Source organism: Sarcophilus harrisii, chromosome 3 (genome assembly GCF_902635505.1).
Source record: "Sarcophilus harrisii chromosome 3, mSarHar1.11, whole genome shotgun sequence".
NCBI lineage: Eukaryota > Metazoa > Chordata > Mammalia > Dasyuromorphia > Dasyuridae > Sarcophilus > Sarcophilus harrisii.
In genome coordinates, this window is record NC_045428.1 from 236,220,532 (window position 1) to 236,233,395 (window position 12,864).

The 12,864-nt window shown below is 36.4% G+C and overlaps 3 protein-coding genes across 3 annotated transcripts; all 3 read left to right on the forward strand.

Annotated features, from left to right (window-relative positions):
• LOC116423094 (keratin-associated protein 19-5-like) lies at window positions 1-592 on the forward strand. Its single transcript, XM_031964168.1, has one exon. The coding sequence runs from the start codon at window positions 34-36 to the stop codon at window positions 259-261; it is 228 nt and encodes a 75-aa protein (XP_031820028.1). The 5' UTR covers window positions 1-33; the 3' UTR covers window positions 262-592.
• Window positions 593-3,677: 3,085 nt separating this feature from the next.
• On the forward strand, window positions 3,678-4,265 carry LOC116423095 (keratin-associated protein 20-2-like). The gene has a single exon (XM_031964169.1). It carries the CDS (start codon window positions 3,723-3,725, stop codon window positions 3,948-3,950), a length of 228 nt encoding a protein of 75 aa, XP_031820029.1. The 5' UTR covers window positions 3,678-3,722; the 3' UTR covers window positions 3,951-4,265.
• A 7,785-nt stretch (window positions 4,266-12,050) lies between these two features.
• LOC111719656 (keratin-associated protein 19-5-like) lies at window positions 12,051-12,658 on the forward strand. The gene has a single exon (XM_023498870.2). It carries the CDS (start codon window positions 12,089-12,091, stop codon window positions 12,326-12,328), a length of 240 nt encoding a protein of 79 aa, XP_023354638.1. The 5' UTR covers window positions 12,051-12,088; the 3' UTR covers window positions 12,329-12,658.
• Window positions 12,659-12,864: the final 206 nt, after the last annotated feature.

Sequence of the window (12,864 nt, forward strand, 5' to 3'; positions counted from 1 at the left end):
TTGAATCTTTCCAAACCTGTGAACCTTGACATCATGAGCTACTACGGAGGCTACTATGGAGGCCTGGGCTATGGCTATGGCTCTGGTTATGGCTGTGGATGTGGAAGCTACCGTGGCCTAGGCTATGGCTATGGAGGCTGTGGCTGTGGAAGCCTGGGCTATGGTGGTTATGGCTATGGAGGCCTGGGCTATGGTAGCTATGGCTATGGCTGCTGCCGCCCATCTTGCTGTGGAAGGTATTCTTCCTATGGCTTCTACTGAAAGACTATCTGCTCCTGCAGGATCATGGAATCCTTGTCCAAGCCAGCTTGAGGTGAACTACATGACTTTGGAAGGACATGATATTCTTTCTACAGCTGGGTGACATAGGAGAACATCTTGGAATCCTTATGGACCACTCAGGGAAGTGAAGTGGCAGGGACTGGGATGCAGCCAGACCCACCCTTCTGGAATTGAAGCAGAATCTCACATTTCATGAGGGAGACTCCTCCAGTAGCAAGTCATTTCCAGCAAGTTTGCTCAGCTCTGATATACCATGGCTGATGAATCAGTTGGGATTTCCAAATAAAGTTGTTTCACTGACTTAATAAAACTGTTTCCACCTCTTTTCATTGACCTCTTTTTACATGGGTTTCAGTCTTACATGCGGAGAGATTTCAATCTTGATTTAATTTTGTGTGTTAGTGCAAAATATTTGGTCTCCAATTCATCTGCTACAATGAAGGAATATACAGATTTTTGTTTAAAAATATTTTTCTTTGCTGAATCCCTTTCTCAAATTTCTGTAGTGTACCAATTTTAGTACTTCATAATATCCAGGCCTTCCCTATACTAATGGCTTGGCATGTATTTTTTTAAGCTATAGCCCTTCTCCCAAGTCTATGTGCACATTGACAAGGTTTTTGTCCAAGTTTTCTCAAAGATGCACATGTTCATTGTCTCATGTTCATAGTCTATCATTTCCATATGCAAAAGGTCCCCATTGACTGTCAAGATGTGGATTGAGCAGACGACCTCTCATTGTTTCCCTATTTTCTTATCACTCACCAATTGGAAATTCCCTACACAAATGAATACCATATCACAAAATCTTCAGAAGAAAAACATAAACTAAGTCTGAAGATTGTGATATCTTCTGATGAGTTCCATCTCCTCAACTATATAGCCAGTCTGGAAGGGCCTAACAAAAGGCCCTTCAGTCCATAAAGTGGACCAATTTTTAAAGAATGTTTCTTAAAGCCCTCAAACACCTGAACTCAAACTTCCAGAGAAAGAGACTATCTGATTTATCGCTCCATAGCTAAACTTTGGACATTTGGCCACCAAAATCATGTCTCTCAGATGAGACCTTGGTCAGAATGTGATAGCCTCTATGAGGCAAATAGGAGGAGCTTAATCAATTTTTATCTGTTGAAATGTTTATAGATTGAACTAATATTTTATGCAGTGGAGGAAACACTACAAGTGCAGCAACCAATGGGTTTTCATGCCTCCTGTAGTTTATTTTTAAGTACATGTGTATCAGTATATTTATAACACCTAGCTCCTTTTTCTCTTTTCTATAAAAAGCATGAAGGTTTCTGGAGCTCAACTGGCTTTTTCAACAGAAAGGTTTTCAGGAGATTCACTCCCTTCAATTTTTTTCAAATCATATCTACAAATAATTCATCAATCCTTTGCCTGATGATATCCTCTAAAGTTCTCTTCATTGGGAACTAATCTTTTGGCACTTTTTAATAGCATTCCAAGGAAAAAAATAGTTTCATTCACTCATTCATCAAGGATGAAAATCAGTTTTAAGAGCTAAAAGAACATTTCTAGAGCCAAGTTTCCCAAACTAGGAACAAATAAAAAATACCTAATACCTCTCCTTCACAATGAAAAAAAAAAAAAAACAAAAAAAAAAAAACTTAAGAGCTGAGACAGTGAATAGAACACTAATCCCTGAAGTCAGCAGGATTTGAGTTCACATCTAAGCTCAGACTCTTCACACTTACTGTGTGACCTTGGGCAAGTCACTTAACCCAATGGCCTTGCCCAAGTTTAAAAAAAAAAAAAAAAAAAAGCCTAAATATCTGGTTTTTAAAACTAAGATCCAAGAGAACTTACTCTCTCCAAAGTATCCAGTGGTTCCTTCATGGCCAAAATTAATAGTTTCTTCTGAGTCTTCCTTTTTGGTTTCCTTTTGTCTCTTTAAAACTGGCTAATTGATATTCTTGCATATAGTTGACATTGTTCTTCTTATCTGATTATTTTTTTCTAGCAGTATAAGCAGGACCTCTTATTGTTTTCTTATCTAATGCCTATAAGATCAACCTGTTTCTCTCTCTTTTCTTTTCTCTCCACTAAGTTTGCTATTAATGGCTAAGTTTTCCCACATGCTCTTCAACAGCCAACAATTTCCATTTTTGTCATATTAGACAATTTGATATTATGATGTGGCACTACAGAATTCTTTTAATTTGCATTTTTTTCAAATCAATACCAAACACTTCTTTCTACTCATACAGTCCCCACCTTATATGAGCCTTCACACATCCATCCATCTGCAAGACTGTTTTGATTGATCTCATTGCCTCATTCTGCTTCCTATCCAGATCCATCCTCTGATTACTGATCAAGGGAGTTTATTAAAACACTCTTCTGAATCCTCTTCCACTTTTAAAACCCCAAATCTCAAATCAAAACACAATACTCTTAAAAACTCCAATTGTTTCCTGTTTTGTATTGGTTTTAAATAGGTATTATTTGTCTGGGATTTCACCTTTTTCACCAGCTGACATTTTCTTAGCTTTTCCTGTCTCAGTATATTTTATTCTCTTCCACATATTTTATGATCCTTTCTAATGTGGCCTACCTGCTTTCACTCAGAAAATACACTTCATGTGCCTTCTATTTGTCTCTGCATTGCCTGATTGCCTGGTCAAGAATCCTCATCTCTCTCCTCCTGTCACCTCTGATTTTCCCAGATTCAAGAGAGGCTTGGGCACATGACAATCTTGCTTTTGTCTGTGAGATGTTCTGTGGAATCTTTATATTTGTGATGTGTCTGTGGATTTCATACTTTCGCTGTCATTGGAACTTTGGAGCTGCCTGAAGGATTCTGGTGACTTTTGTTTGTAGCCATTTGTAAACCTGAATACAAGGGCTGGTAGGGAGCAAACATAAGGGAGGTAAATTGTGTTTTAATCCTCTTGAAATGATTTCTTAATTCACTAATTCCATACATTTTTTTCCTATCAATCTGAGCATCAATCCAAAACTTGCTGTCACTTCATTCTCAAACAAATCTGATCAAAAGAAGCAGAACTCAAAAGCATGGCTAAAGAATCAGAAGGGCAGGCTATTAAGCTGTGAAATAAGGACAATGTCCCAGGGGAGGCTGCCTCTAAAACTGTTTATACCAGCAGCCACATTAATAACATAGGCTTTAGAAACATTAAAATTATTGCTCAGGATAGGAATTCAATCCATGTTGGAGTCTTTGTAGAGAAAAAGCAAATCAAGAGAAAACATCCTAACTGAGCTGGAGAAATTCTTCTCAGGTAACAATGACAAGAATGCAATTTTGCCCTTGCAAGTTCATTAAAGAGAATGATGCAGGTTTGGAATGAAGTTGCCACACCTCCTGCAGGAAGGTATAAAAGTCCCAGTGCACATGGCTCCTACACATTCATACAAACTAAACTCTGTATCTTTCCAAATCTGTGAATCTTGACACCATGAGCTACTACGGCAGCTACTATGGAGGCCTGGGCTTTGGCTATGGCTCTGGTTATGGCTGTGGATGTGGAAGCTACTGTGGCCTAAGCTATGGCTATGGAGGCTGTGGCTGTGGAAGCCTGGGCTATGGTGGTTATGGCTATGGAGGCCTGGCCTATGGTAGCTATGGCTATGGCTGCTGCCGCCCATCTTGCTGTGGAAGGTATTCTTCCTATGGCTTCTACTGAAAGACTGTCTGCTCCTGCAGGATCATGGAATCCTTGTCCAAGCCAGCTTGAGGTGAACTCCATGACTTTGGAAGGACATGATATTCTCTCTACAGCTAGATGACATAAGAGAACATCTTGGAATCCTTATGGACCACTCAAGGGAGTGAAGTGGCAGGGACTAGGATGCAGCCAGACCCACCCTTCTGGAATTGAAGCAGAATCTCACTTTCATGAAGGAGACTCCTCCAATAGCAACTCATTTCCAGCAAGTTTACTCAGCTCTGATATTCCATGGCTGATGAATCTGTTGGGATTTTCAAATAAAGTTGTTTCACTGACTTAACAAAACTGTTTCCACCTTTTTTCATTGACCTCTTTTTACATGGGTTTCAGTCTTACATGCGGAGAGATTTCAATCTTGATTTAATTTTGTGTGTTAGTGCAAAATATTTGGTCTCCAATTCATCTGCTACAATGAAGGAATATACAGATTTTTGTTTAAAAATATTTTTCTTTGTTGAATCCCTTTCTCAAATTCTCTTTTCTGTAAAAAGTATGTAGGTTTCTGAAGTTCAACTGCTTTTTCAATAGAAAGCCTTTCAGGCGATTCACTCCCTTCAATTTTTTTCAAATCATATCTACAAATCCTTTGTATCATCATATCATATCATCAATCCTTTGCCTGATGACATCCTATAAAGGTCACTTCATTGGAAACTAATTCTCCAGGAACTTTGACAGCTTTACAAAGAAAACAAAGAATTTTATTCTTTCATCCATCAAGAATGAAAATTGCTTTTAAGAGGTAAAAGACCATCTCTAGAACCAAGTTTTCCAAATTGGGAATAAATGACAAACATCAAATACTTCTCCTTCACAATGACCATAAATGTAAGAAATCTGGAGTTAGGAGGATTTGAGTTCAAATCCAACCTCAAACACTTGATACTTACTAATTGTGTGACCCTGGGCAAGTCACTTAATCCCCATCTCCTTGCCAAAAAAAAAAAAAAAAAGTCCTATATCTGGTTCCTAAAATTAACATTAAAGAGAATTTACTCTCTCCAAAATATCCAGTGATTTCTTCATAGCCAAAACTAATAGTTTCTTCTGAGTCTTCCTTCTTGATTTCCCTTTGTCTCTTTAAAACACTGGATGATTGGTTTTATTGCATAGGTTTGACATTGTTCTTCTTACCTAATTATTTATTTCTATTGGCATAAATTGTCCTGTAGGATCAATGCCTATAAAATCAATCCTAACATTCTCTCTCCTTTCTTTTCTCTCCACTAAGTTCTCTCTTCCTCCTTTCCTCTCTCCTTCCCTCTCTTTGTCCCTGCTTTCTTCCTTTCCTCCTTCCCTCTTTCCCACCCTTCTTCTCTCTCTCTCTCTCTTTCTCTCTCTCTCTCTCTTTCTCTCTCTCTCCTCAAACACATAAACTCAATCTACAGGGAAGGAGAGTATCTGCTTATTTACACAATTTGGTGTGATTTTTGGCCCCCAAAATCAAGTCCCTCAGAAAGGTTTTGAGGAAGAGTTTAATACTTTACAAAGCATATAGTAGTAATTTAAACTTTTAGCTGTTGAAATATTTGACTATTGAAATATTGTTTCAGACAGTGGAGGAAATACTGCAAGTGTTACAGTTGATCTTGTGCCTCTGGCAATTTATCTCAAAATTAATGAGCATGAATATGTAATTTCTAACCTTCATTCTCCTTTGGCCCACAAGCATGTATATTTCTATTGATTCACTGGCATGTCAATGGAAATGCTTTCAAAAGATTCATTTCAATCAATTCTTCCCAAAACAAATTTCTAAGTGATTTATCAGTACTTTGCCTGTAGACATGCTATGATGGTCATTTCAATGGAAATTAATCTTTCAGAAAGAAGATGATTTCTCTCTTTCAAAGAAATACAAAGTGTACATAATAGATTTCCAGTTTTATATACATCATCTTTTTTTAGTGTAGAATATTATTAGAAACTGCAAGGATATGTATACATATATTGTATTTAACTTATACTTTAACACATTTAACATGTATTGGTCTACCTGCCATTTAAGGGAGGAGGTAGGGGAAGGAGGGGAAAAGTTGGAACAGAAGGTTTTGCAAGGGTCAATGCTGAAAAATTACCCATGCATATATCTTGTAAATAAAAAGCTATAATTAAAAAAAGAATATTATTAGAATGCTGGTTGTATTCCATATATTAAAAATAAAATAAGTTATTTAACTAATTATTTTTAATAAAAATATATCAGGAGGCAAGCTACCTTAGGCTGACTACCTCTAAAAATATTCAGGATAATTGTAGTAGCAGATAAAATATCACATGTCTGACCTCATCCCACATGATTTTAATTTCCTCTACCATGACTACCATGCATGGAAAGCTTTCCATGTGAAGAATATTGACATGATTGGGCAGTGGGATGGTGCAATGGATAGAGTGAATGTTGTGGAGTTGGAAAGATCTAGGTTAAATCTAGCATCAGACACTGGCTGTGTGATCCTGGGCGAATGACTTGAACACATATGCCTCAGTTTCCCCATCTGTAAGACATACTAAAGAAGGAGATAGAAAATCACTTCAGTATGTCTGTCAGGAAGATCTCAGGTGAGATCATAAAGTGTCAGACACAACAAAACAAGAACAACAAACGATGACGTCTTTTCAAAATATCATTCTTCAGTTTTTATGAGTCTAGATGGTTGTTGACAATAGTTCTGTCAATAATGGTGCCCTAGATGCAGTCAAACTCAATTGCTGAATCCCCAAGGATACTTTAGAGGTTACATTACTAATACTGAGATTTGTTGTTTATTAATTTGTGAAGCATAATGAGCTTCTGGTGACCTAATCAAGTCTTTCTAACTATTCTATAAGTGTTTGAATTTTACAACCCAGAAAATAAGCATTATCTAAAAAGTTCAAGGTTTTAAAGTTATGTCCTAGCTTAGTCTACTACTGTCTTTACAAAAAGACAACTTTTTTTTAATATTATGCGCTAAAAGTATTAAAAATCCTCATTCTAAATGAAAGATTTTTTCCTAATAGTTTCTCTTTTATTTCCTTTTTAAAATTTGATTAAAACATTCAATTAATACTAAAAAAAGAAAAAAAAGAACATTCTTAGTGGGAAAAGAGCTTTTCATTCTCTGTTACAAAGTTGAAAATCAGTTTAACAGTGTAAAAGAGCATTTTTGGATCCAAGTTCTTCTAAATGGGAACAAATTAAAAAATCTAATACTTGTACATTTTGGGAGCCATTAAAAAACCTTAAGAGATCTGGTACCAAAAAAAATGAACCAACATTATTTATAGCAGCTCTTTTTGTGATGACGAAGTATTTGAAATTGTGGTGACGACTATCAGCCGGAGAATGGCTGAACAAGTTCTGCTATATGAATGTAATGGAATACTATTGGTCTACAAAAATGATGAGCAGGTGGATTTAAGAAAAACCTAGAAGGACTTAAATGAGCTGATGCTGAGTGAAGTGAATAGAATCATAAGAATATTGTAGACAATAACAATAACATAGTGAAATGATCCACTATGATACCTCTTCTTAGAAATACCATGATTCAAGACAATTCCAAAAAACTCCTGGTGGAAAACATTATTCACATCCAGAAAAAGAATTATGAAATCTGAGTGCAGAGTATAGCATAACATTTTCATTTTGTTTTTTGTTTTAACTTTCTCTTTTGTTTTAATTCTTCTTTCACAACTTGACTAATGTGGAAATATGTTTAATCATATTATAGCATGGTTGCTGTTATGTAAGATTGGTTGTGATATTGGGAGTTGAGAGTGAAAGAGAAAAATTTGGAACTCAAAAAAAAATGCTAAAAACTATCTTTACATGTAATTGGGGGGAAAAAAAGAAATACTATTAAGTGCAAAGTGAAAGAGAGAGGGAAAGAGACCTAGCATAGTATCCTCAGTATTCTCTGAGATCCATGGACTTTTTTTGCATCTATTGAAATGACCATATGTTTTCTTTTGGTTTTGTTATTAATATGGTCGATTATGGCAATAGTATGCCTGATATTGAAACACAATTGCCAAAATTGACCATATTGATGACAAAACCAAAAGAAAACATATGATTTCAATAGATGCAAAAAAAGCTTTTGATAAAATACAGCAGCCATTCCCATTAAAAAACATTAGAGCATGACTGTTTCACAAAAAATTGCTGGGAAAACTGGAAAATAATATGTCAGAAACTTGGCATAAACATACATTTTATACTCCATACAAAAATAAACTCAAAATGGGTACATGATTCAGGTATAAAAGTTGATACCATAAGCAAATTAGGAGAACAAGAGAGAGTTTACCTATCAGATTTTTGAAGAAGAGAGGAATTTATGATCAAAGAAGAACTAGAGAACATTATGAAAAACTAAATCAATAACTTTGATTACATTAAATTCAAAAAGGTTTGCACAAGCAAGACCAACAAAAACAAGATTAAAAGGGAAGCAGAAAGCTAGGGGCAGGGGAATTTTACAGTGTTTATGATAAATGCCTAATTTCTGAAATATATAAAGAACTGTGTCAAATTTATAAGAATACAAGTCATTTCCCAATTGATGGTAAAAGGATATGAACAGATAATTTTCAGATGATCAAATTAAAGCCATCTATAGTTATATAAAAAAGTGCTCTAAATCACTATAGATTAGTGAAATGCAAGTTAAAACATCTCTGAGATATACATCTCACATCTCTCAGAATAGCCAAGATGACAGAAAAAGATAATGATAAATGTTGGAAGGGATATAGGAAAACTGGGAAACTAATGCATTGTTGGTGGAGTTGTGAATAATTCAACCATTCTGGAAAGCAATCTGAACCTATGCCCAAAGGGCTATAAAACTGGGCACACACCATTTAACACAGCAGTGCCACTACTGGGTCTGTGTCCAAAGGAAATCATAAAGGAAAGAAAAGGAGCCACATGTGCAAAAATGTTTATAGCAGCTCTTTTTTGATGACAAAGAATTGAAAAATGAATATATGGCCATCAATTGGAGAATGACTGAATAAGTTATAGTATATGAAAATAATGGAATATTATTGTTCTATAAAAAATGATGAACAAGATAATTTTAGAAAGGTCTGGAAAGATTTACATGAGCGAAGCAAGCAAAACCAGGAATACATTGTACACAGTAACAGTAAAATTGTGTGATGACCAGTTGTGAAAGATTTGGTTGTTCTCAGTGGTTCAGTGATCCAAAACAATTTCAATAAACTTTGGTTAGAAAACACCATCTACATCCAGAAAGAGAACTATGGAGATTGGATGTAAATCAACACACACTGTGTTCACTTTTTTCTGTTTTTTTTTTCCCTTTCTCTCATGATTTTCTCCTTAGTTCTGATTTTTTTCCTCTCATCATAATTCATAAAGCAATGTGTATTTTAAAAGTTAATATATATGTTTAACCAAAAACATAAAATAATTTTTAAAAGAAAATTATTGTGTAATATTTAGAAGCTAGAAGGAGAGATATGATGTTTATTGCTGTTCCTAACCACATGTTTCTCCTCATCAGTTAAAGTCTTTCTGAGATGTTCCAAAACCAAGGAGTTACAATCTGCCTTCTCTCCACTACAACATCTCAGTTAGTAACAATCTCATCTGCCATGGACTCACTCCCCGACACTTTCAGACCAGCATTTTGCCTTAACTTGATGGTTCAGCTGCCTGTCTACTTAGGTGAGGAAAGCATGATCCCACCCAAACTCATAATACCAGCACTTAGTATCTCTCCTGATACTAAGTCCATGACTTAGAAAGTCCATGACTGCACAGTAATCAATAGAGCTATCTCAAGATCCCTTCTGGTTCTTCTTTCACTGTCTTTGAAAACCTAAAAATCTGGTTCCTGAATCCAATATTCAAGAGAAATTACTATCTCCACTTTGGCCTTATGGCCAAAACTAATGACCTCCTCTTAGTTTTCTTTCTTCTTGATTGCTTTTCAAATCTTGGAAATGCTAGCTAATTGGTGCTGCTCCATAGGTATAACATAGTTCTTTAACACATATTTTTTATTTCTGGTATCCTGAAACAGCCAATTATCTTGTCACCAAATGCCTATGTGATTAATTTTAAATTTCTATTTTTTTCCAATTCTCCTCCATTAAGTTTTCTCTTATGTTGAAAGAGTAGAAATCCCTAAGTTATCCAATTCTCTCTCCTCTCTCTCTCTCTCTCTCTCTGTCTCTGTCTGTCTGTCTGTCTCTCTCTTCTCTGTTTCTCTCTCTCTCTCTCTCTCTCTCTGTCACACACACACACACACACACACACACACACACACACACCACACAGGAGGGGAGACAGACAGAGACACAGAGAAAGAAAGGGAGGAAGGGAGGAAAGGAAGGAAGAAAAAAAGGAAGGAGAGAGAACTTAGTGGAGAGGAAAGAAAAGAGAAAATTAGGATGTCTTTCTATCTGTCTGTGTTCTCTTTTTTCTCTCTTTTTCTCCTACTCACTCTTTCCATCCTTTATTCACTGTCAAATCTCAAACTATAGGCAAAAATCTCTCCTAAGCTTCAGTCATGTATCATAAACTATAAGAAAAGACAATTTCAATTTTATATCTCCTACATATCTCAAAACCACCACCTCTATAATTGATCTCCTTATCCTGGCATTTCAAAAGCAACCTATCTATTCAAAACTCCTCTATAGCTTTCAAGGAAACTGCCACCAGGCCAAGAAATCAGGCTCACAGACTTGGGGGGAAGATCTTGATCCTTCTGCATCATCATAATTATCCAGTTAGCAAAACTTCTCCTTTCTGTTTTCACAAAGTTCCTGCAATCCAAACACATTTTTCCACTCATACTGCCCCCCACAGTTGATTAACCTTCACAGGCCTCTCTGCAAGATCCTTTGATTGGTCTCTCTGCTTCAATCTTCTTCCCAGACAAATCCATTCTCTGATCACTGGATCAAGTTATTTTCCTAAAATATTCTTCTGACTCCTGTCCAACTCTAACCACACAAAATCCCAAATTATTACATTAATAATCTTGGAAACCCCAATTGCTTCATCTTTTGTATTGATTTAAGAAAATATCCTATATGTCTGGGATTTCACCAACTTCATCAACTGACTCCTTTCTCTTACCTTTCCATTTTTAATTACACTTTATTCTCTTCCCCACATTTGAAGATTATGCCCTATGTAACTTACCTACTTTTGCTCAGATAATGCCTTTTGCTCACATGCCTTCTGCTTGACTTAGCATTATGTATGGCTATGTATCCTGCCAAGAATTCTCTCCTCTCTCCTACAGTCAACTGTGACTTTTCCTAATGGAAGACAATCTCTGGACAGCAGCATGACCCCACTGTCCCAAGAACTAGGGCCTTTGCCTCTTTTGCCTTCTCTCCTGTGAAAGCTCTGTGTAAGTGGCAGCTGCCATGTTCTTTTCATTTTTTTTTATTGTTCTTAGAACTTCAAAGTTTCCTGAGAACAGATGTTCCAGTGACATCTCTTTGTATTCCCAGGCCTAAGTACAATAGCCAATAGAGTGCAAGCATTGGGAAGGTGGTTTGTATCTGTGTTTTTTGAATGGTGATTTAATTTACTAATTCCATGCATTTTTTTCTTCACAATTATCTCAACATCAATCCGAAATTTGCTGTCTTGAGTTTCTAAAAGATGTGATCAAAAGAAACACAATTAAAATCATGCTCAAAGAATCAGAAGGCTAGGCCATTAAGCTGTGAAATAAAAACAATATCCCAGGAAAGGCTGCCATTAAGACCATTTAGACCACCAGCTACACTAACCACATGGACTTTGGCAACATTATAATTATTTCTTATGTTAGGAATGCAATCTTTATTGGAGTCTTCATAGAGAAACAGCAAATCAATAGAAAATTACCTTAATGAGCTGGAGAAATCCTTCTCAAGCAAAAACAAAAAATAGTGACAAGAATGTGATTTTGCCTTGGCAAAAATATCCATTAGTGGATATGATGCAATTCTGGAATGAAGCTGCCACACCTCCTGTTTGGAAGTATATAAAAGTCACACTGCACATGATTCCCTATACATTCACTCAAACTGAACCTTGACATCCTTTCAGATCTGTGAATCTTAATACAATGAACTACTACGGCGGCTACTATGGGGGTCTGGGCTATGGCTATGGCTCTGGTTATGGCTGTGGATGTGGCAGCTACCGTGGCCTAGGCTATGGCTATGGCTGTGGCTGTGGAGGTCTGGGCTACAGTGGCTATGGCTATGGAGGCCTGGGCTGTGGAGGCTATGGCTACAGAAGCTATGGCTATGGCTGCTGCCGCCCATCTTGTTGTGGAGGATGCTACTCTTCTGGATTCTACTAAAGAAACATCTGCTCCCGAAGTGTCATGGAATCATTGTCTGGTCAAGCTTGGGTTAATTCCACATTTTCCTAATGACATCATATTCCATCTACCTCTGCTACTGGATGGCATAGGAGAGCTATTACAAGATGCCTCAGAATCCAGATCAGAATCACTCGGGACAATGAAATAGCAAGAACTGAGAAGCAGCCAAATTCATTCTTCTGGAAAAAGATGCAGAATCTCATCTTCATGAGGGATTTTTCTCCCAGTAACACCTCTTTCCCAGAAATTTTGCATATCTCTGATATACTATGGCTGAAATATATTATCTAATAAATTTGTGTGACTGGCTTAACAAAACTGTTTTCACCTCTCTTCCTTGAAGTGCTTGTATTTGGGCTTCAGTCTCAAACTGTGAAGAGATTTTCATTCTTGTGTTTCATTACTGAAGATTTAGTCTCCAATTTTTTTTTTTTTTTTTTGCAATATAGTCATAACTCTCAAGATTTCTGTTCAAAAAAATATTATTTCCTTGTTAAATTCCCCTCTAAAAT